Source organism: Budorcas taxicolor, chromosome 4 (assembly GCF_023091745.1).
Source record: "Budorcas taxicolor isolate Tak-1 chromosome 4, Takin1.1, whole genome shotgun sequence".
Lineage (NCBI taxonomy): Eukaryota > Metazoa > Chordata > Mammalia > Artiodactyla > Bovidae > Budorcas > Budorcas taxicolor.
The window spans coordinates 39,418,974-39,441,226 of NC_068913.1; the positions used below are offsets into that span (position 1 = coordinate 39,418,974).

The 22,253-nt window shown below is 37.4% G+C and overlaps 1 protein-coding gene across 1 annotated transcript in view; it reads left to right on the plus strand.

Annotated features, from left to right (window-relative positions):
- Nucleotides 1–833: 833 nt before the first annotated feature.
- The window catches only part of PCLO (piccolo presynaptic cytomatrix protein), a 367,053-nt gene continuing 345,633 nt past the window's right edge, over nucleotides 834–22,253 (plus strand). The window contains exons 1-2 of the mRNA XM_052638816.1: nucleotides 834–1,087; nucleotides 7,483–9,136. Of these exons, the coding sequence (XP_052494776.1) occupies nucleotides 834–1,087; nucleotides 7,483–9,136 (1,908 nt within the window). The remainder of the gene's footprint in view (nucleotides 1,088–7,482; nucleotides 9,137–22,253) is intronic.

The following is a 22,253-nucleotide window of genomic DNA, read 5'->3' on the forward strand; positions in this document are numbered from 1 at the left end:
AAATTATAAAATAATTGTTCTGGGAAAGTTCTAAATGAAAAGGGCCAGTTTTAGCTCCATAGGAGAAATTTGCCCCAAAGGTATCAGAGGTTCCTCTAGTTAATCTCCAGCTACCTGAAAACATTTCTCTAGTTAATCTCCAGCTACCTGAAAACATTATTCTAAGGTCTTTTAAAAGCTTGCTTTAAAAAAAAAAAACCAAACCAAACTACAAATCCCATGAGTCAAAGATGGATTAGAAACTGACACCTCCCCTCCAAACCCTTCCCGGTTCCCTAGAATGTAGTCTGCTAAAACTCAGGTTGAGGCATCCTGAAATATGCCTGAAAGAAATGCCGGTTGTTTCATCCCGGTTTTTAATCTGTGCTCTAGCTTGGCTCCTTTAAATCGGTGCTGAGAATGAGAAAGGGAAAGGAGCTACGCAGAGCGGGATGGGCGCGGGTGTGAGCATCACCTGTTCTGAAAAGGGCATGCGCACTGTGAGGGCGCGGGCGAGGAGGCGGGGCGCGGTGGGAGGGGCCGACGGCGCCTGGCTGGCACCACTCAGATCTGCTTCTGCCCGGCTTGGGGCGCTGAGGCGGCGTTGGGAGTTGCCTTCTGCAAAGGTTGCCTGGCGTTGTCCAACATGGAGGAGGCACTGGCCTCAGGCATCACCTGCAAGAGGGACTAATCTCCGCCTGGCGTTCAGGGCAGCGGTGCAGGAGTTCCCGAGCCCAGGGACTCCGCCTGCACGCCCTGAGCCAGACCCCTGCTCTGGTTGCCTCCGGCGGCGGGTTTCCCGGTGGGGACGCAGCGCAAGGAGGGAGCGCGGCGGCTCTGGGTTTCCTTAAGCCATGGGCAACGAGGCGAGCCTGGAAGGGGAAGGGCTCCCCGAAGGGTTGGCGGCGGCAGCAGCGGCAGCAGCCGGAGGAGGGGCTGGCGGGGCGGGGAGCCCCTTGCACACCGTGATCCCGGCCGGCATGGAAGCGGATCTGAGCCAACTGAGCGAAGAGGAGAGGAGACAGATCGCTGCTGTCATGTCAAGGGCGCAGGGGCTGCCCAAAGGAAGCGTTACCCCGGCCGCTGCGGAGCCGCCTTCCATGCACAGGCACGCACAGCATGATGTATATATGTTCGGACATATATGTACAGCTTCTCGTGCACATATGTGCCTGCCCATATGTGCCATCACGGCAGTACATATATGTCGCTTCCGTTCATTTTATTCTTCCTAATGGGGTGGCTATAAAGAGAACATAAGCCTTCTGTTGGGTAGAATAAAAATGATGCATTACAGAGTTTCTAGTGGGATAGTCAAGGGTTGCATTCTTGGAACTGTGATTTTAGGTTGTGATTTCTGGCCTTTTGGAATCTTTTCCCTCTAGGGTGGCGTGGAGAGACGCCCTCCAGTGTTTTACTAATCTGGAAGTCTTCCATTAATACAGAACGGACGTGTTAGGAAATGGATAGAGCTGGGTGTTTACCTGTCTCTGTTTAAACCTCCTCAGTCATTCTGGGGTCTTTTTCTCTTTGAATAATATATAAATATTTCTGTAACAATACCTTTAATTCCCTTAGAGGTGATTTGTCTTTCCTTCACACCCCACCCTCAGAGAACAGGAGCTGTTTAGGTAGAAGGCATAGAATGAATACACCTTTTCTATTCAATGAGAAACCCTAAATTATGTTGTGGCGTTAAACAGATGGTTTGGTCACAGCAGTGCAGGTGATGTACATGTATTTATGAATTAGCATATGCTATTTTCTAAACCACTGCTGTTTTATGTGGAAAAGGATCTTACAGTTTATGGAAGAATGTGTGAATTTGTGTTATCTTAAAATTAGTTTCCAGTACATACTTTTAAACACTGAGCAAATAACATCTTGCATAGGAAATTAAGAGCTGATGTGTAATATTAATGTATGCATTTCCCCACTAGCTCTCTATTTTCCTACATCCCGACAAACTGGTTGTTTTCTAATTAGAGTACTTAGAGGGTATAATCATTGTGCCTGCCCTGCCTTTATTCTGTAAACAAACCTTTTAACTTCCCACCCTTCCCTACGAACAGTTCTCTGACCATGGTCCTGAAACCACTCCTGCTTTATGGTAACCTAACAATTTTCATTAGATACTGGAACTATGAAAAATCTTGATGTAGGTGTAGGCTTTTATCCTCTACTTCATAAAATAAATGCACTTTCACTTAGGAGCTATAAGTATATACATATAATTTTGTCAAGTAACTAATATAGGGTAACTGTAAAATGTTTTAAGGATGATGACAATATTTATCACATAAAATCTTAAATGCATAAACTATATCAGGTAAAAACCCATTTTCTTGAAGGGAAACCCAACACTACTGGTAAAAACTGGCTTTTTCATATTGAAATGTTTTTCTGTGTTTTTTAAATTAGTGACATATTGGGCTATTCCTTTGGCGTTAAGTCTTTCTTATACATTCCCTTAAGAATATGGTTTATGATATGTACTGTTTTTTTCTACTAATTAAAAGCTGACTTAGGAAAAAATTTGAATGTTCATATAGTAGATTTTTTTAGGTTAATATGAGGTACAGTACTTTTATTAACCTTTTAAAAAATGTATGCCAGCTCTGCTGCAATTTTTCCTGAGAGCCACAAGCAACAGGTTTAGCATGCTGGTTACAGATACCAGGAAAAGTGAGAACTTTGATTTCTAAATTCCTTACTTCTATTTAGAGGGTGGCTAAAAAATAGTACTTCAGCCTATGAAAGTATAGTGTTTTATGCATTATTTCTATCAGGTAAAATAATTTTAAAGCTCTCTACTAACAGTTTTGTTACCGTAGAATTCTTAGCAATAGATTTTCTGAGTCAAAAGAGTTATTGACAAAAGCTTCATTCAAATATATAAACAATATGGGCATGATTTTGGCAAACTGTTTACATTTTACTGAAAGATTTCTATAAAAATCTATTATTTTGGAAAGTTATTATTCCCATGTGTGATAACCAAATACATACTTGGCTTATGATTTAGATTTTAAGAAACATATTAATTCAAGTGTATATAAGAAATTATATGCAAATCATTTCACATTTTAGAAGGTTACATGATGTGAATTAGACATGGTGGGGTTTTACTTTTTTTTTTTTTTTTTTAAGAAATAAGGGTTCACAGCCCAAAGACCTTATCTGATTATTTTTAACTGACTCATAGCAAATTATATATGATTTACAGTCATATATGCCTAAGTTTCCTTGCCTCTAAATAAGATGATAATACTTATCTATCTTGTAGAGCCATTGTAAGGATCAATTAAAAATTGACAGGACCGTTTCTGCTTGGATTTTAATTTGAAGTAACCTTATACATATAAAAAGTAGTAATATTGCTATCAGCAGTGAATGGCACTGGCAGTGATGGCTGCAGACAAGTTGTTGGTTAAATTATTCATTGTCATGAGTTATTTTGATATATCTATAATATATCTATATTCTTTTACATACAGAGAAGTCAGTGCAGCATACTGGAAATCCTGTCCCCCATCCTCCCCACCAGGACTTAGGACTCCAGATTTCTGTCACTAACTAGTTTTATGACCTTGAATTAATATCTTTGCCTCTTAAATCCTACTATCCTCTACAATGTAAAAATGAATAGAGATTTCTAAAGTTGCTTATATTTCTATTATAAAATTTTATGACTCAACACTGTCAAGTGTCATTGCTTTTTGTGTTATATTTAAAAATCTTTTAGTATTCCAGCTGCTTGTATAGTCTGACTCTTGAATGCTTTTTTTTTTCTTGTTTGTAGCTGAAACATTTTTTTGCTGTTAATATGTGAAAGAAAAATTCTAATATGAGGATGACAATAGTGAAATGAAAAAGAGAGGTTGTATAAAACTTGAAAAGTTAAAAGCTAGAAGTTAGAGCTTACAAATGAAATAGTCCTGGATTTTGTATTCATTGCTGATCCAGGGAAATGCAGTTTTACCACTTCTACTCATTCTATTTATCCCTACAGATGTGTCATATAGATATGAACTTTCCTGAAAGATACTTTCGATAAGTAGAATAGTGACAATTCTGACTGAACTGATTATTTTCCTTGAGGCCTCCGCTACTGGGTAGTCACCTCCACAACTGTTTGTCTTCCTAGAGCAGCAAACTAAAATGAAAATGAAATGTTTCCATTTATATCTCAGAAGACCAGTAGAAAAAGTTAAAGTGAAAAGGATTCAAGAAACAGTAATCAACAGGGAAACAAAAACCTGAGATGTTCATTCATTTGTCCTTTCACTATTATTCATTCATTGATTCATCAAACATTAATACTCATCGACTAGTTACGAGCTTTGGTTCCAGTGATGCAAAGATGAGTAAAACACTTTCTCTGTACACAAGAAACAGACTGCATTTTAATCATTCTTGTTTTTAACACAACTATTATACCCAACAAATTTCATCAAAAGACTGTAGTTAGCTAAGGCATCTTTTTTTATTTTGCTCACTATTAAGCCTATATCTTTTCTTAATGATTATCTGTTTCTCACTTCCAGACATCCATATTTTATATTTATTTATATTATTATAGCAACTAAAACTAAATTTAATTTGTCTACCTGTATAGATATTCTCTTACAAGGGGCTTCTATAATGTAATACCACTTAATATTTATAAGACACGCATGCAGTCATAACTTTTAGTGCAGGCAGCTTGCTTTAACTTTTGGTGTTTATTGTTATCACAGATATTTGGTACTTAACAACATTCATATTTTGTTTTGTATAAATGAATTAAGTGAAGCAATATCACAGAAAAAATGATTATGTTTAATAGTATTTTCAGGGCTTCCCTGGTGGCTCAGATGGTAAAGCGTCTGCCTAATGCGGGAGACCTGGGTTCGACCCCTGGGTTGGGAAGATCCCCTAGAGTAGGAAATGGCAACCCACTCTGCATAGTATAGTTAAGAATAGATTTTTAAGTACTCTGTTTAGCTACGGATTTCTTCAATAAAATGCCTAAATAATTCTCTACAGAATAATCTCTTACGTTTGTGCCCTACAAGGGAGTGGTAAACTTTATTAATTGAATAAGTAACATTTCTAGAATAATGTGAAAATATAAACAGTGGAACTTTTAAAATATAATCGATTTTGGATTGTTTACTGTGGCTCTTCAGCCAAACCCACTGCACTATTCTTGTCTGGAGAACTCCATGGACAGAGGAGCCTGGCAAGCTACAGTCCATGGGGTCACAAAGAGCTGGACATGACTGAGCAGTTAACACTCTGCCTTTGTATGGAATGGAGCAAATGGATAATTTTAGTTCCTTTAAGTACAGGCTTCAGAGACAAGTTTTTATAATTTTTTTACCTGGAGGAAATTTCCAAAACTAAGAGTTCTGTTTATTAGTCTTTTATTAGAAAATAACTTTGTGGCATACATTGCCATCTATAGTTTATTTCCTTCTGACTCGTTGCTATCTAGAAGTAATATGTCTGTGTTGCTTCCTACCATGCCTTTTTATTTATTTTTTTTTAAACAGAGAAATTTTTATTACAGGATCATGAAAAGAGATGGGTGGTTCATGCCTTAAGGACCCCAAAGTTACTAAAAGCTTTCCACAAAGCCTTTTTATAAGAAAGGTGAGGGAGGGACATGGTTAGTTGCTGCAGGCTTCTTGGTGTCAAATTTTTTGTTCTTGAAGTCAAGTCATGATCAGTCAATGATGTTCCTATAAATCACTACCAAATGAATGTTATTCTCTGTCATCCTGGTCTTAGCTAACAGGAGGCAGATCTCAGTTGTATGTCTTACATCTTGATCTATCCTCAGATTTCTGTGCCATTATATAGTGAATACAGTGAAGTTGCTCAGTCATGTCTGACTCTTTGCGACCCCATGGACTGTAACCTACCAGGCTCCTCTGTCCATGGGATTTTCCAGGCAATAGTCCTGGAGTGGATTTCCATTTCCTTCTCCAGGGGATCTTCCCAACCCAGGGAGTGAACCTGGGTCTCCTGCATTGTAGACAGACGCTTTACCGTCTATGCCACCAGGGAAGCCTGTACCATTAGGGGAAATTAAAAAATGTAATTCATATTAAGTACCAGATGACCTGAAATGAAAATTTATAGTCTGGTCTATTGGCAGGTAAATTTTTGACAAAACAAGTTAAAACCTATACAATGTTTTGATCATCTCACATTTTAAGTGCTACTGAATCACTGTTTATCTCGTTTTCTTTTAATTAAAAAGAAATCTTTTTGAAAGTTAGCAGTTTACATATATCAAAATACAGCTTGATTTATCCCATAATTCTGATGCAGCATGTTCTTATTACTTGCAGCTTTATCAGTAAATAGCTTATTTGTGGACTAATATACTTGATAAAAGTGTATATGAGAAACAAGTATTTTAATTATTTAACCATCATTTAGAATTGATGTTTCCAATTAAAAAAAAAATCTTGTATATTTGTCTATGAGTAAAAGAATTTTTGCGAATTACTTGTTAGTTTTTAAGTCATTGTCAATAATAATACCTAATATTGGTAATAGTAAATATTATAGAAGACATTAAGTAAAGAGATCTTTATTTTCTTCCTCTGAGTAAAGTAACAGTACTTTTCAAAAGTGGGAAAACAACCAGCTTGTTGCTCTTTGTATATCAAGCTGTGTCTCAGGATGCTTTAAACATCTTATTGTTATATTAGGGGATCTCAGATAAGAATGCTATTGGAAAAATAATTGAGTGATATAACACTATTTTTCCACAAGAAAGAATTGTTTCTCAAAATTTTCTAATTAAAGTAGGAATTCTTATTCTACAAGTTTAATATGATAATATTTGATGGATATTACATTTTTTACAAAATAGGGTAAAATTGAGTAGACGATCAGGTTCCCAAGAGCACCTAAAAACCTCCTGCACCAGATCCTTTGATGTCACATTGTGTGTCTTAGGTAGCTAATGTAAATTCTAATATTAGAAAACAGTTGTTTTTAAAAATGAATATTTTCACCTCTTGGTATGCTAGTGTTTGGGAGACTAACATTTTTTGACCATAACCTTGGGTTAAAAAGGATATATCTTGTGAATGTGAATGTGAGAATGTACTGGAACATGTCTTTGCATTGTTTTGTTGAATTAATATAATTAAACAGACTTTAAGGATGGCCAGATTCTATTCTTAACTATTAAGTGTAAATGTGAATTGTTTTTTGTTATAAGTAGTTTCTAACTAGATATTTTAATAGTTCATCTCTTATAGTAGCAAGTATTAAATCTTTCCCCCTTCTCTTCATCTCCATGTTGCAAATCTGAACCCATGTAAAGAAAATAACAGACATTAAAAATCTTATGTTACTTACAGGATGATGCAAAAATGGATTTTAGTTATATTTATATGATCAAAAATTTGAAGATGTAAGAAAGTAACAGCTTTTTCATATAATTTTGAGTTGGTATAATTTCCATTATTTTTACTTCTGTTTGTTTCATTCTTCTAGGAAACAAGAGTTGGATAGTAGTCAACCTCCAAAGCAACCAGGAAAACCACCAGACCCTGGGCGTCCAATTCAGCCTGGTCTCAGTAAGAGCAGAACTACAGACACTCTGAGGTCAGAGCAGAAATTGCCTGGAAGAAGTCCTTCCACTATTAGCTTGAAAGAATCGAAGTCCAGAACTGATTTTAAGGAGGAGCACAAGTCTAGTATGATGCCTGGCTTCCTCTCAGAGGTTAACCCTTTAAGTGCTGTTTCCTCTGTTGTAAATAAATTCAATCCTTTTGATTTGATATCAGACCCTGATGCCTCCCAGGAAGAAGCCTCCAAGAAACAAAAAATAGCTCAGAAGGAACAAGGAAAACCTGAGGGAGTCACAAAGCCTCCATCACAACAACAGTCTCCCAAGACAGTTCCTAAGCAGCCAGGACCTGTGAGGGCTCCACTTCAGCAGGAAGGTTCTCCAAAATCCGGATCCTCTCAGCCACCAGAAAAAAGTAAATCACAACCTCCAGAAACAGGAAAGCCAGCTCAGGGCTTCCCCCAGGCTCCTCAGACAGACCAGGCAAAATTGCCAATTCAGAGAGATGTATCTAGGCCTCAGACTAAACAGACAGACCCAGGAAGGGGTGAGTCAGCTAAACCCTCACTGCAGAGCCCCTCCAAGCCACCTATTCAGCAAGGAAGTCCTGGAAAATCTCCAGCCCAGCAGCCTGGACCTGAAAAACGTACCATACCACAGCCTGGGCCTGCAAAGCCTCTAGCTCAACAACTGGGAACAGCAAAGCCCCTGGCCCAAGCTCCAGGGGCAGCGAAATCCCTGGCTCACCAGCCCGGGCCACAGTCTCCAGCTCAGCCGCCTGGGCCAGCAAAGGCTCCAGCTCAGCAGGTTGGGACAACAAAGCCTCAGGCCCAGTTGTCTGGGCCAGGCAAGACTCCACCTCAACAGCCTGGCCCAACGAAACCCCCTCCTCAACAGCCGGGCCCAGTGAAGCCCCCTCCTCAACAGCCAGGCCCAGCAAAGCCCTCTCCTCAACAGCCTGGTCCAGCGAAACCCCCTCCGCAACAGCCTGGTCCAGCAAAACCCCCTCCTCAACAGCCTGGTCCAGCGAAGCCCCCTCCTCAACAACCTGGTCCAGTGAAGCCCCCTCCTCAACAGCCTGGTCCAGCGAAGCCGCCTCCTCAACAGCCTGGTCCAGTGAAGCCCCCTCCTCAACAGCCTGGTCCAGCGAAGCCCCTTCCTCAACAGCCAGGCCCAATGAAGCCCCTTCCTCAACCGCCAGGTTCAGCGAAACCCCCTCCTCAACTGCCAGGCCCAGCGAAGCCCCCTCCTCAACAGCCTGGTCCAGCGAAGCCCCCTCCTCAACTGCCAGGTCCAACGAAGCACCCTCCTCAACAGCCAGGACCTGTAAAACCCTCAGCTCAGCAATCTACAAAACCAGTAAGCCAAACAGGAGCTGGAAAACCTCTACAGCCACCAACGTTTCCATCTGCAGCACAGACTCCAGTACACGGCCTGCCTAAAACCATCTGCCCTCTTTGCAATACCACTGAACTTCTGTTGCATGTTCCAGAAAAGGCCAATTTTAACACATGCACTGAGTGTCAGACCACTGTTTGTAGCCTCTGTGGTTTTAATCCCAATCCTCATTTAACTGAGGTAAGTTTAATTTTTTCATGATGTTCATGCTCTTAAAACATATCACCGTCTTCCACAAACAGTGGTTAGTTTATCACTGATATGATAGGATGGCATTGTTTTTCTATGTTTCTTTTCTTCTTTTCCTCCTCCTTTCTTCTTTTTCTTCTCTGCCAAATGTAAATCAGAGTTTTTTCAACGTTTCCTTCAGTAATAATATTTCTCCAAAACATTACTATAATTTCTGATAAATTTGACACATAAAGCAAGTATGAATTGATTGAAAAATGCAGGGCATTTACTCATTGCATTCTGGGCGTAAAGTCCATACTGTTATTATATTACATTAATATACTACATTAACTTTTAAATTCATGCTCTGACCTACCTATCATATAATACTCTTGATGTGATATTTTTATATGGGATCCTGTTTATGCTTGGGAAAAAAGCAGACAAGGTTTTTAGATTCTAAATACAATTTTAATATAAAACTACACATCCCCTTCCTGCCGGTGATTTTTGCCATAATCTATGAGAGCATGCTTCCCTCCTAAGTTAGAGTCATTCATAAAAGTATAAATGACATCATAAAATGAAGTCATTAGAGCAGGTTCGACACTGATGGCTGTTTACATAGAAAGATCACAGTTTGTAATTCCAGGTCTTTGAGTAAATGTTTCTGACTGACTGAGTCATGAATGGGCCAGTTGTGACACAAATGGGTTTAAGATTGTTTAATCTGATTCAGGTTAGAAAAGTTATTCTCAGCAAGCCAGTTAATGCTAACTTAGCACTTAAAGACCCTGGATAAAGTAGCGTTTTAATAGGTAGAGATTCGGGGACCTTTTCAGGGAAGGGACAAAAAGCATAAAACTGCAGAAGAACTTAGAAATTCTCTGGAGTTAAGAAATAATACAGTGAAGATGAAATAATAATATAAGTGAGAATAAGAGGGGTTAGGATCCAAAAGAAGATGTTTTTAAAAGAAATGCAATAGTCCCTACCCGAGGAGAAAGCACAGAAACCATTTAGTCCATCTGGAGAACAGCTGTTAGTGGGCTGTGTGTGCCTGATGTGTGTGAACAGCCCAAGAAGGAATGGAGGCAGCAGTCATTGAAGGATTGTGTGATTTAAATATCTCCCAGAGTGGAGACTCGTGTACTGTCATTCTAACTGAAATCCCCTTTCTGTTAAAAAAAAAAAGTGATGATTATTGGTAGCTGTTAAGTTCATTTGGGTACTTACTGTGATGAAAGATGATAATGATGTCCATTTAAAGTATGTCAACCTGTGATTTTTTGCCAAAGTATCTTTATTCTTTTTACCAGAAGTCATATTGAGTACTCTACCATTTTATATAAGGGATTCTTTAATGGTAAAATTGGAATTAACAAGAACATTTATGTTGTGGAGGAGATCAGATTATAAATAGTTTGTTTATATATTTGTAGCTTTTTTTAGTATCTTAAACTTTACTGCATTCTTATTTTAAAAAAATTTATTGAAGTATAGTTGATGTATAAAATTGTTACAAGTGTACAGCATATTGATTTACAAGTTTAAAGGTTATATTCCATTTATAATTATAAAGTGTTTGCTGTAATCTCCATGTTGTACAATATATTCATATGGCTGATTTCATATATAATAGTTTTATACTTCTTAATCCTTTACCCCCAAGCTGCCCCTCCCCCTTTTCTTCTGCCCACCAGCAACCACTGGTTTGTTCTCTATATCTGTGTGTCTGCTTCTTTTTTCTTATGGTCACTAGTTGTATTTCTTAGATTCTGTGTATAAGTGATATCATACAGTATTCGTCTTTCTCTGTCAGACTTATTTCACTTAGTGTTCTCCAAATCCATCCAGATTGCTGCAAATGGCAAAATTTCATTCTTTCTTCCAGCTGAGTAGTATTCCATTGTATATATGTGTGTGTGTGTGTATTTATAAATTTTGATAAAGATGTGTTTTTGCCCATAGTAGACCATCTTCTTAGGAATGTGTAGTAATAATGTATCAAACAGTAAGATGGTCATTTTATACAATGTTAGTCCTGACTCTGTGACAGTTTGTAAGGCAGAAACATGTACTTGGACCTTCACGCTAAATATATTATTTGAGTACCTACAAAGTGGAAGATGTTTTACTATATATGTGGTAGGATATAAAGATAAGTAAAACATAATATTGATCTCTACATGATTCAGGTATACTAGGTTAGATAATACATGCACAAGGAAATATAACATGTGGTCAAATAATAAAAGCTGTGAAGCACATGAGCAAACATGATGGACCATAGGGTAGGAAGTGTCATTTCCAGTGCGTGAGATTAAGGAGAGATTTGTGTAGAAAATGGCATTTGTGCTAGGTCTGTAAAGATGGATATTATTTCAACAGGTAAAGGACGTGAAAGGGAGTAATGATTTGGTCTAAGACCTAGAGCCAGAATAATGCAAAGTGTATTTAGAAAATTGGCATAACTCTAGGTTGGCTGAAGTGATCGGGAGGAAATGAGCAATGAGATTGGAGAGAAGTTGAATTCAGATTTTGGCATTCCACATAGTAGCAGTGAGCATTCTGCTTTTTGAAGCTTACCTTAATTAATGTAGTCATATTTCCAATCCTTCATTAATTTTACAAATGTGTATCAAATGCCTAGTTGTGAAACACTGACAAGTACTTTGATAGAATCAAGTATTTGTTAGATATGGTGTTTTCCTTCAACCAGGAAATAGAGGAAATAAAATTTGTAGATCAGAAGGGGAAAAACAAATATATAAGAAAATTAGCTTACTGTAGGGCTTTACAGTTCACATAGTTCTTTCCTGTTTGTTTTATCAAAATTAAATTTCCAAGTAATTCTATGGTTATATAGTCTGTTTTCTGTGTTATATTTTCTTAATTATAGAGAAAACTGGTTTTTAAGTGGCTATTGTGGTTGCTTTACTTGTTAGGATCAACCTGATAGTAAATAACTAGAACCCAAACTAAATCTCGGAGAAGACAATGGCACCCTACTCCAGTACTCTTGCCTGGAAAATCCCATGGATGGAGGAGCCTGGTGGGCTACAGTCCATGGGGTCACTAAGAGTCAGACACGACTGAGTGACTTCACTTTCACTTTTCACTCTCATGCGTTGGAGAAGGAAATGGCAACCCACTCCAGTGTTCTTGCCTTGAGAATCCCAGGGATAGGGAAGCCTAGTGGGCTGCCGTCGATGGGGTTGCACAGAGTCGGACACGACTGAAGTGACTTAGCAGCAAACTAAATCTTCTGATTCCAAATCCACTTACTCATGGTAAGAAGAAAAAAGGGCTATGATATCAAATGAAGTAATCATGACTATCTGTAACAGTATCACAACTTTCTTCATGGAAATACAAGTATTTGACCTGGGAATGTGAAGAATGATAACTTGGACATACTGGACAGGAGCTTGGAATGTGGGAGCAGGTAGAAGATCTCAGTGGCTTAAAAAAAGAAAGCATCCCCATTATTAACGAGATGAGTGTGGGCAAATCATTTACACTTTCTCTATCAGTAACACCATATGAACAATGGAAACAATATGTTCTCTGCTGAACACAGTGAATTGTTAGGATTAACTGAACATTTGTATAGAAGGTATTTTTCAATATATGAAGTTCTTTTGAAGTTGTAATATTATCTGCCATGGATAATCTGATATTTTAAACAGTTGATTTTGAAAGTTTACCCTCAAATTATTTTCTACAGATACAATATTATAAATTGTTGGATTCTGTGATAGCAATCAAGAGCCATTTGATCTACAGTGTTGAAACATTTCATTTTAACTTTAATTTTCAAAAGGAAATGAAAAGTAGCACTCCTCTCCTACCACAGAGTGATATAAAGGAGAAAACAAATAAAACATTTCTCAACCAGGAGTCAAATGCGCTAAATCTATTACTCTCCTAGTCAATCTGTCCTTAATTTGGACACTGACCCTCTGCCATCCTATTTTCTCATATTCAATGGAGAAGCAGAACAGAAATAAATACAGGAAAAAACTGCTGATTACCCATTTTGAATGATGGAGACGTTCATTGTAAATGAGTGGTTTGGAGAGACTCACTTGACGTTTTAGCAATACCACCACATGAAGGATATAGAGGAACTAGTGGAAAACAAAACAAAACACCTGACCTCAAAGGAGAGCATCTGCTCAGAAAATAAAAAGAACTTGTAAAATTCGTATGATTCGTATTTCACCAATAATTAGTATACTCCAATTTCACTGTGCTGACTTGAAGATAAACATGGGCCCAGTTGATGTTTTGGAAAAGAGAGACCCAGAATTTTCCCATCAAATTATCTAGCTACTTAATTGAGGACCTACTATGTTTCGGGCACTTTCTGGACTGTCCTAGATGTAAGAGTGAACAAAATAGCCAAAAAGTGTGTATTGGTCAGAGTGGCAAATAAAACGTATAGTGGGACGGATGGTTATAAGTGTTATGGAGAAAAATGAAGTAGGAGAGGGTTATAGCACAAACCAAGGGAAGGGGTTGGTGATGTATTGGTGAGGTCCCTTCATTCCCTGTCATTCGGGGATTAGCATGTGGGAGTTGATGGATGACTCAGGAATCTGGAATTTTTAGTGGTGACTAAAGGTCTAATTTATGTGTATAGTTCTAACTGAGGCTGAGGGTTTGAAGGGGGCTAAATAAGGAAAGGGTGGAAATGTACCCAGGAATGTTTAGAGTTCTGAGATCCCCCTCTTTACTCTTCCCTGTGGTGTTGTGGAGGCTGGGAGTAAGCATTTCATCTCCAGTATAGGGAGCTCTTTCTAAGTGCCTGCCCATGGAATTGTAGACATTTTGAGGAGGTAGTTATCCGAAATTCTGAGGTTCCCTTGGAACTCTGAGAGCTCTGGGGCTCTAAGAGAAATATTTAAAAATTATGGAAATTATATCTAAGAGCTTATTATTTCTAAGAGTTCCAGCTTATTATTTCTAAGAAATTATATCTAAGAGTTTCAGAAAGAAAGAATCAAGGCTACAGAGGCAAGCTCTAGAAAAAAGGAAGTCTTCAGATTTTGATCCACCAGTAGTCAAGCATGATTAACAAAATGCCTGATAAATATATCCTGGTGAAATGATGTGATTTCCAGGGATAAGGAGAACATTTGAAAGACTTCTACAGAGAAAAAAAATATCATCTACAAAAAGATGAAAAATCAGGCATCTGTATAATAGTCATATCAACACAGAAGACAGCAGAGAGGGAACAATTTCTTTACATTTCTAGAGATTGTGATATGATGAATTCTTTAAGTAAGCAATCGAGAGGGGGTGTGCGAGCAGCTTAAGAATTTTTTCATATTTAAGAGTCCATAAAAATCATTAGCAGTCTATATATATATACTTCCCTCATAGCTCAGTTGGTAAATCATCTATCTGCAATACAGGAGACCCGGGTTTGATTCCTGGGTTGGGAAGATCCCCTGGAGAAGGAAATGGCAATTCACTCCAGTGTTCTTGCCTAGAGAATCCCATAGGCAGAGGAGCCTGGCGGGCTCCAGGCCGTGGGATCGCAAGAGTCAGACACGACCTAATGACTAAACCACCACACACGTGTACACAGGTGCACACATGTATATATCACAGTCACTGGAGTTCTTCTATTAAAATGGAAAATGAAGAGAGTGGGGTGGAGTAGCTGACCCCAGAAATGAAGAAAACTAGAAAGACATTATCATTATTTTCCAAACTGTAATTGTATAATAGTAGTGGAATGTGAGATGATATTAGATGGTATTCAAATCAAAGTAAAAAGTTATGCATTATTTAACTGTGTGTTAAAATGTTTAATTAATATATCAATTATATTTTTTTGAACATTGCTTAGTGAAGTGAAAGTCGCTTAGCTGTGTCCGACTCTTTGCAACCCCAACGACTATACAGTCCATGGAATTCTCCAGGCCAGAATACTGGAGTGGGTAACCTTTCTCTTCAGGGGATCTTCCCAACCCAGGAATCGAACCCGGGTCTCCTGCTTTGCAGGCGGATTCTTTACCGACTGAGCTATCAGGGAAGCCTGTTGTTGCTAAAGACAGTCCTAAAACAGGTGGTAATAAATAGGATTTTTTTTGAAAAAATGTAGCTTTTAAAGGAGAAAATATACATCTTAAATTTATAAATCACAGCTTATTATTTGATATTATAATGGCAGCCACAAGACAACGTCAAAGCAAAAGTTGACCCTGATCAATTCTGAAGAGTAAAACTTGGTGACCAAGAGACAGGCTTTTACTTTTAATGTCATATATTTTGTGCTATTTTTTAGCCTTATAAATCCATCTTATAATTAATACTTGAGTAATTTAAAATTTTCTCATTTATCACATGATTGGTTAAGCAGTTTATATGAGGTGAAGGAAAGGGTAAATTAGATTCTCAGTTTTCACATCTTTAGCCTTGGCATCTACTTGGTGAAATGACAAGAATTTTAGTTATAAATAACAGTTGATTTGAAATGCCTTATGCCTGTCATGCCAGATTTGGTCAGTTTCTTTCATTTGTTCTTTGCTTGTCACAGCCATGACAAGCAAAAACTGGCACTGTTTTTCATGAACCCAATAAAGATAAATACAAGTCCCTTGATTCTAAGCATAAAATTTTTATTTAATAGAAGATAAAGAATATTTTGGTTTTTTTGCTACTCTCTGATAATGCTTATGGTATCTTTCATAGTATTTAATACAAAAATACCCTGACTATAACAAACTTAATTTCTCTATCTAAGGTAATTTTCTCATGAGTTGAGAGGAATAGAAATAATAATTTAAAAATCTGCATTACTTAAATATGTTCAGAAATGCCATGTTTGTTTAGCTCTCATTTTCCACGAGGTCCAGTGTACAGCATTTTCCTCATGACTTGGGTGTTCCTCATGTAAAATAAATATGTGTTCATCATGCTCTACCTGTAAGTTTAATCTGTAGCACCAAAGCCTTTTTTTTTAATTGGAGCTTTTAAATTACGAGATGTTTCAGGTGTCTTTCTGCATGTCCAGCTTTTATATATGCTAAGTCAATTGCTAAATATCACAACTAGTATGATGTTCTGTATAGCTTAGTAAGAACAGATGTTCTGCCATGAAAGTAGATACCCACAACTAACAGAATCATTTATTGGATCAGTAAACTTATTACAGTGATGGGATAACTTGCTCATTGTTCACATCCCTTGAGAAATCACACATACCTAACACTCTGTCTCCCCTGTTACCATATCTTAATTAGCTTAGATAAAAACAGACCCTTATACACATTTCAAAAATACTGTATTGAAGGCAAGATGTAAATTATTTATTCACTTCAGTTCAGTCTCTCAGTCATGTCTGACTCTTTGCAACCCCATGAACTGCAGCACATCACACGTCCCTGTCTATCACCAATTCCCGGAGTTTACACAAACTCATGTCTGTCGTGTCGGTGTTGCCATCCAGCCATCTCATCCTCTATCATCCCCTTCTCCTCTTGCCCCCAATCCCTCCCAGCATCAGGGTTTTTTCCAATGAGTCACTCTTTGCATGAGGTGGCCTAAGTATTGGAGTTTCAGCTTCAACATCAGTCCTTCAAATGAACACACAGGACTGATCTCCTTCAGAATGAACTGATTGGATCTCCTTGCAGTCCAAGGGACTCTCAAGAGTCTTCTCCAACACCACAGTTCAAAAGCATCAATTCTTCGGCACTCAGCTTTCTTCACAGTCCAACTCTCACATCCATACGTGACCACTGGAAAAACCATAGCCTTGACTAGACGGACCTTTGTTGGCAAAGTAATGTCTCTGCTTTTGAATATGCTATCTAGGTTGGTCATAACTTTCCTTTCAAGGAGGAAGCATCTTTAAATTTCATGGCTGCAATCACCATCTGCAGTGATTCTAAAGCCCCCCAAAATAAAGTCTGACACTGTTTCCACTGTTTCCCCAACTATTTCCCATGAAGTGATGGGACCAGATGCCATGAACTTAGTTTTCTGAATGTTGAGCATTAAGCCAACTTTTTCACTCTCCTCTTTCACTTTCATCAAGAGGCTTTTTAGTTCCTCTTCACTTTCTGCCATAAGGGTGGTGTCATCTGCATATCTGGGGTTATTGATATTTCTCCCAGCAATCTTGATGCCAGCTTGTGCTTCATCCAGCCCAGCGTTTCTCGTGATGTACTCTGCATAAAAGTTAAATAAGCAGGGTGACAATATACAGCCTTGACGTTCTCCTTTACCTATTTGTAACCAGCCTGTTGTTCCATGTCCAGTTCTAACTGTTGCTTCCTGACCTGCATACAGATTTCTCAAGAGGCAGGTCAGGTGGTCTGGCATTCCCATCTCTTTCAGAATTTTCCACAGTTTACTGTGATCCACACAGTCAAAGGCTTTGGCATAGTCAAGAAAGCAGAAATAGATGTTTTTCTGGAACTGTCTTGCTTTTTCCATGATCCAGCGGATGTTGGCAATTTGATTTCTGGTTCCTCTGCCTTTTCTAAAACCAGCTTGAACATCTGGAAGTTCACGGTTCACATATTGCTGAAGCCTGACTTGGAGAATTTTGAGCATTACTTTACTAGCATGTGCTGCTGCTGCTGCTGCTGCTAAGTCGCCCCAGTTGTGTCCGACTCTGTGCGACCCCATAGATGGCAGCCCACCATGCTCCCCCATTCCTGGGATTCTCCAGGCAAGAAGATGGGAGTGGGTTGCCATTTCCTTCTCCAATACATGAAAGTGACTCCTAGTGACCCCATGGACTGCAGCCTATCAGGCTCCTCCATCCATGGGATTTGCCGGGCAAGAGTATTGGAGTGAAATGAGTGCAATTGTGTGGTAGTTTGAGCATTCTTTGGCATTGCCTTTCTTTGGGATTGTAATGAAAACTGACCTTTTCCAGTCCTGTAGCCACTGCTGAGTTTTCCAAATTTGCTGGCGTATTGAGTGCAGCACTTTCACAGCATCATCTTTCAGGATTTGAAATAACTCAACTGGAATTCCACCACCTCCACTACCTTTGTTCGTAGTGATGCTTTCTAATTCCCACTTGACTTCACATTCCAGTATGTCTGGCTCTAGGTGAGTGATCACACCATCCTGATTATCTGGGTCATGAAGATCTTTTTTATACAGTTCTTCTGTGTATTCTTGCCACCTCATCTTAATATCTTCTGCTTCTGTTAGGTCCATACCATTTCTGTCCTTTATTGAGTCTGTCTTTGCATGAAATGTTCTCTTGATATCTGTCATTTTCTTGAAGAGATCTCTAGTCTTTCCCATTCTATTTTCCTCTATTTCTTTGCATTGATCGCTGAGGAAGGCTTTCTTATCTCTCCCTTCTATTCTTTGAAACTCTGCATTCAAATGGGAATATATTTCCTTTTCTCCTTTGCTTTTTGCTTCTCTTCTTTTCACAATTATTTGTAAGGCCTCCTCAGACAGCCATTTTGCTTTTTTGCATTTCTTTTTCTTGGGGATGGTCTTGATCCCTGTCTCCTGTACAATGTCATGAATAATTTTCTTCCTTGAAGTAATGCCAATATCAAAAACATCAGAAAGCATCAATAGATCTGGTTGTAGTCCTAGCTCTGCCCTTTACGCATCTGTACTCTTGCTGATATTACTATGAGTTGAGTTAAAAGTAGTCCTAGTTACCTTTGATAAAGAAGCCTTTTTCTTACTTTACTGTTACTGTTATTCAGTTAGGTCACTGTAATTTTTCGGAGTGTTTGGTTTCCTTATTTATAGGGCTTGTCATATACTAAAAATCACATATGGCCACAAGTGGAAGTGCTTTGAAATTGAAATGAATAAATTATTTGTACTTATTATCATTACTATTGCTATTATTGTTTATAAAAATTGTAATAAGTATGGATAGTGCCATCATTGTTAACTTTGCTTCTCACTGAGAAACTGAGGTTAAGAATTTAAGTGACTTGCAAGGTAGCGTTACTTGGCAATGATCTCATACAAGAAGCTAGATCTGAATTTAGTGTCTTTTTTTTAAATAGGAGAGCACATTCTTTTTAAATAGATTCTAGGTTACAGAAGAAGTGTGTGTGTATGTATGTGCACGCACACACATGAATGGAGTTGGGGCGTGAAAGAGAGAGGGAGAATTTTACATATTCTTAAAGTTAAAAAAAATCAACCTTCTTGAGACTGACAGACATGGAGAACCAACTTACGGTTACCAGAGGGGAAAGTGGGGTAGAGGTATAAATTGTGGATTTGAGATTAGCAGATGTATATTACTATATATAAAATAATAAAACAACAGGGACCTACTGTATAGCACTGTATACAGGGAACTATATTCAACTATATTATAATAATCTATAATGAAAATCTTTGAAAATAATATATATGTGTGTATATCTATATATATGAATCACTTTACATCTGAAACTAACACAATGTGGTAAATCAACTATACTTCAGTACGTAAAAGACACAATCTTGGCAGCAGTTATTTTTGAAATTTAGTGTAAAAAAATTGAGGTCCTTATTTTATACCTTTTTTCTCAGCCTCATTCAAACCAGAGCTTTATATTGCTGAGTTTGTTTTGTTCTTCTGAGCCAGCCATTCTGTTAGGTTTTGAAAATAGAGATAGAGTTGGTAACTTTGCTCACTCTTAAGAATAGAACTCAGTTTATAAGGAGAGCCAGTAATTCAGAAAATTCAGATTGGATCTTGTTCGTAAAATAGAATATGATGAAGATCACATAGATGAGGTCTGTTCTCATCTGAATTTAAAACAATAAAACCACCTTTTCATTCTTCCTCTCTAATCAAAGATTTTTAAATCATTCGCTGAACAAATATGACATTTCTGTCATTTGTTCAGAGAAGTAAGACTTCAGTTGAATTCATAAAATAAAAGTTAGGATTAGATTTCTACGTACATAAAACAATTTGAAGAAGTCAGTGACAGGCTTCTTCATGTGAATGTATAGCTAGACATTCTATAGTTGTGTTTGTTGGGAAAAATTTTAATATATAGGTTTATGTTTTATTTAACTTGAAAGGGGAAGGATTGAGATTAGTCAGAAAGAAATAAATGTAATGAGAAATGTATAAAGGATCTATGAAAAAAAGGTGAAATAAAGTTAAAGCTGATGAAGTGTAATTTTATAATCATGTTTTCCTTAAATGCATTCTTGAAAATGCACATATACATGCAATTATATAAAATTTAAATAAATTAAAAGGGACTCCCATTCACAGAAAGCTGAAAGAGGCTAAAATCCCTTATGAAACTTTGTATTTTTACACATTTTAATATATTTTTTATATTTCATATATGTATTTTTAAAAGTTCTTCTTTCCTTTCCAAGTTAACGTATAAGTGATTTTCTTAATTCCAGTTACCATCTGTTTGAATTAAAGATATGTAACTTTCATATGAGTTCACAAAGTTTACAAGACCTTTGATTCTTTTCACTAAAGTAACTTTTTTTCATTTTTAAGTGAAATAATGGTGCAGTCAGTAAGCTATTTAAATAATTGCACAAATTTTGCCTACTTGGAATTCTTGGATCACAGGCTACAAAACAGTGTGATAGCTCAAGTTATGTTAATCATTTGAGATATAAAAGTTTGAGATCACCATGTGAGAGGCAGTCAGAAGTGTTAATATCTAACATATGTAGTTCAGTTTACTGATTCAGGATCCTCTTCTCTTTTTTTTTTTTAGGATCCGCTTCTCTTTGTGTCACTGAGTGTAGTACAAATGTATTTTCATGTCTGTGCTCTGTAATTATTTTGTAAATTGTACTTTGGTTAAAGTGACAATTATTTTTGTTTTGGAGTGCACTGACATATATATTCAAATATACTTTTATCATTTTATCCTGTTTTGTGAAGAATTGCAATGTCATTGCTAGTTTTTGGTAAACATTATTAGCCTTTATGAAGAAAACAGAGCATGTTAGGTCATATTTCACAAGGTGTGATAATGGTTTCTGCATTTTACTGCATAAATTATCTACACAGTTTCAGAAAGTAGCCATTCAAATTTTGGATGGATTGTCTTAAATAAAACTGTTTCTCCAATTTGCAGAGTGTGTTATCAAGGAATGTAAGTATCTAGTTTTTAACCAAAGTATGTTGTTCATGAATATGCACAGCTATTCAGTGAGCCATCTATAGTCAAACTGCTGTCAGTAGGTAGCTGCCTCCATGGAGGAGATCATGTGGGCTGGGCATTGCTTGAATAGCAGAAACATCATCTGTTATCAAACTTCAGCTTGGGTTTCTCTTTATAATATTATACATTATTTAATAATTATATTGTTTAATTATATATTCTATGACATTCAAAGTAATATGAATAACAGATTTTTTAAAGAATTTCAGAGGTAGGAAACATTTATAATAATTCATTATTACATAATATCTAAACTTTGCTTGCTATCTAATACAGAGGTAAGAGTCATCATAAGAAGTGGTTATTTTTTTTTAAGAGTACATGAGGATAGGAGAAAAGAAGAATTAATTAGAAAAGAAAAGCAATATGTGAGTCTAAATGCTGTGGTTCAAACTATAGTTGGGACAGTTGAGAAGGGGCAGACCTTATAATGGAGAATGGAATACTAAGTTATAAGGCAGAGAAGTCATCGTGGACCATAAAGGTTAGGAAGCATTTCGGTGGATGGAGGAGGAGTACAAATTTTGAATCAGAACTCAGGTAAGAGAGAATGAGAACCCTGCCTTGATGGAGTAAATGATACATTTAGATCTTATGGTTTGCAGAAAAGTTTAGTTGTGATGCATCAAGAAAGACCTAACAGATTTTAGTAGAAGGGCAGGGTGAATGTATGATGGAAGAAAATATATTCATAATATGAACAGTATGCGAACACTGCTGCTGCTGCTGCTGCTGCTGCTAAGTCGCGTCAGTCGTGTCCGACTCTGTGCGAACACTAGCAAATATAAGTTCCCAATATTGCATTCTTCTTTTTGTTTTTTAGCTGACTTCAGAAAAACTCTAAAGTTTTACTTATTTTGAAAAAATATTTCTTGGACTATAGTTGCTTTACAATGTTGTGTTAGTTTCTGCTGTACATCAAAGTGGATCAGCTGTACGTATACATATATTCCCTCTTTTTTGGA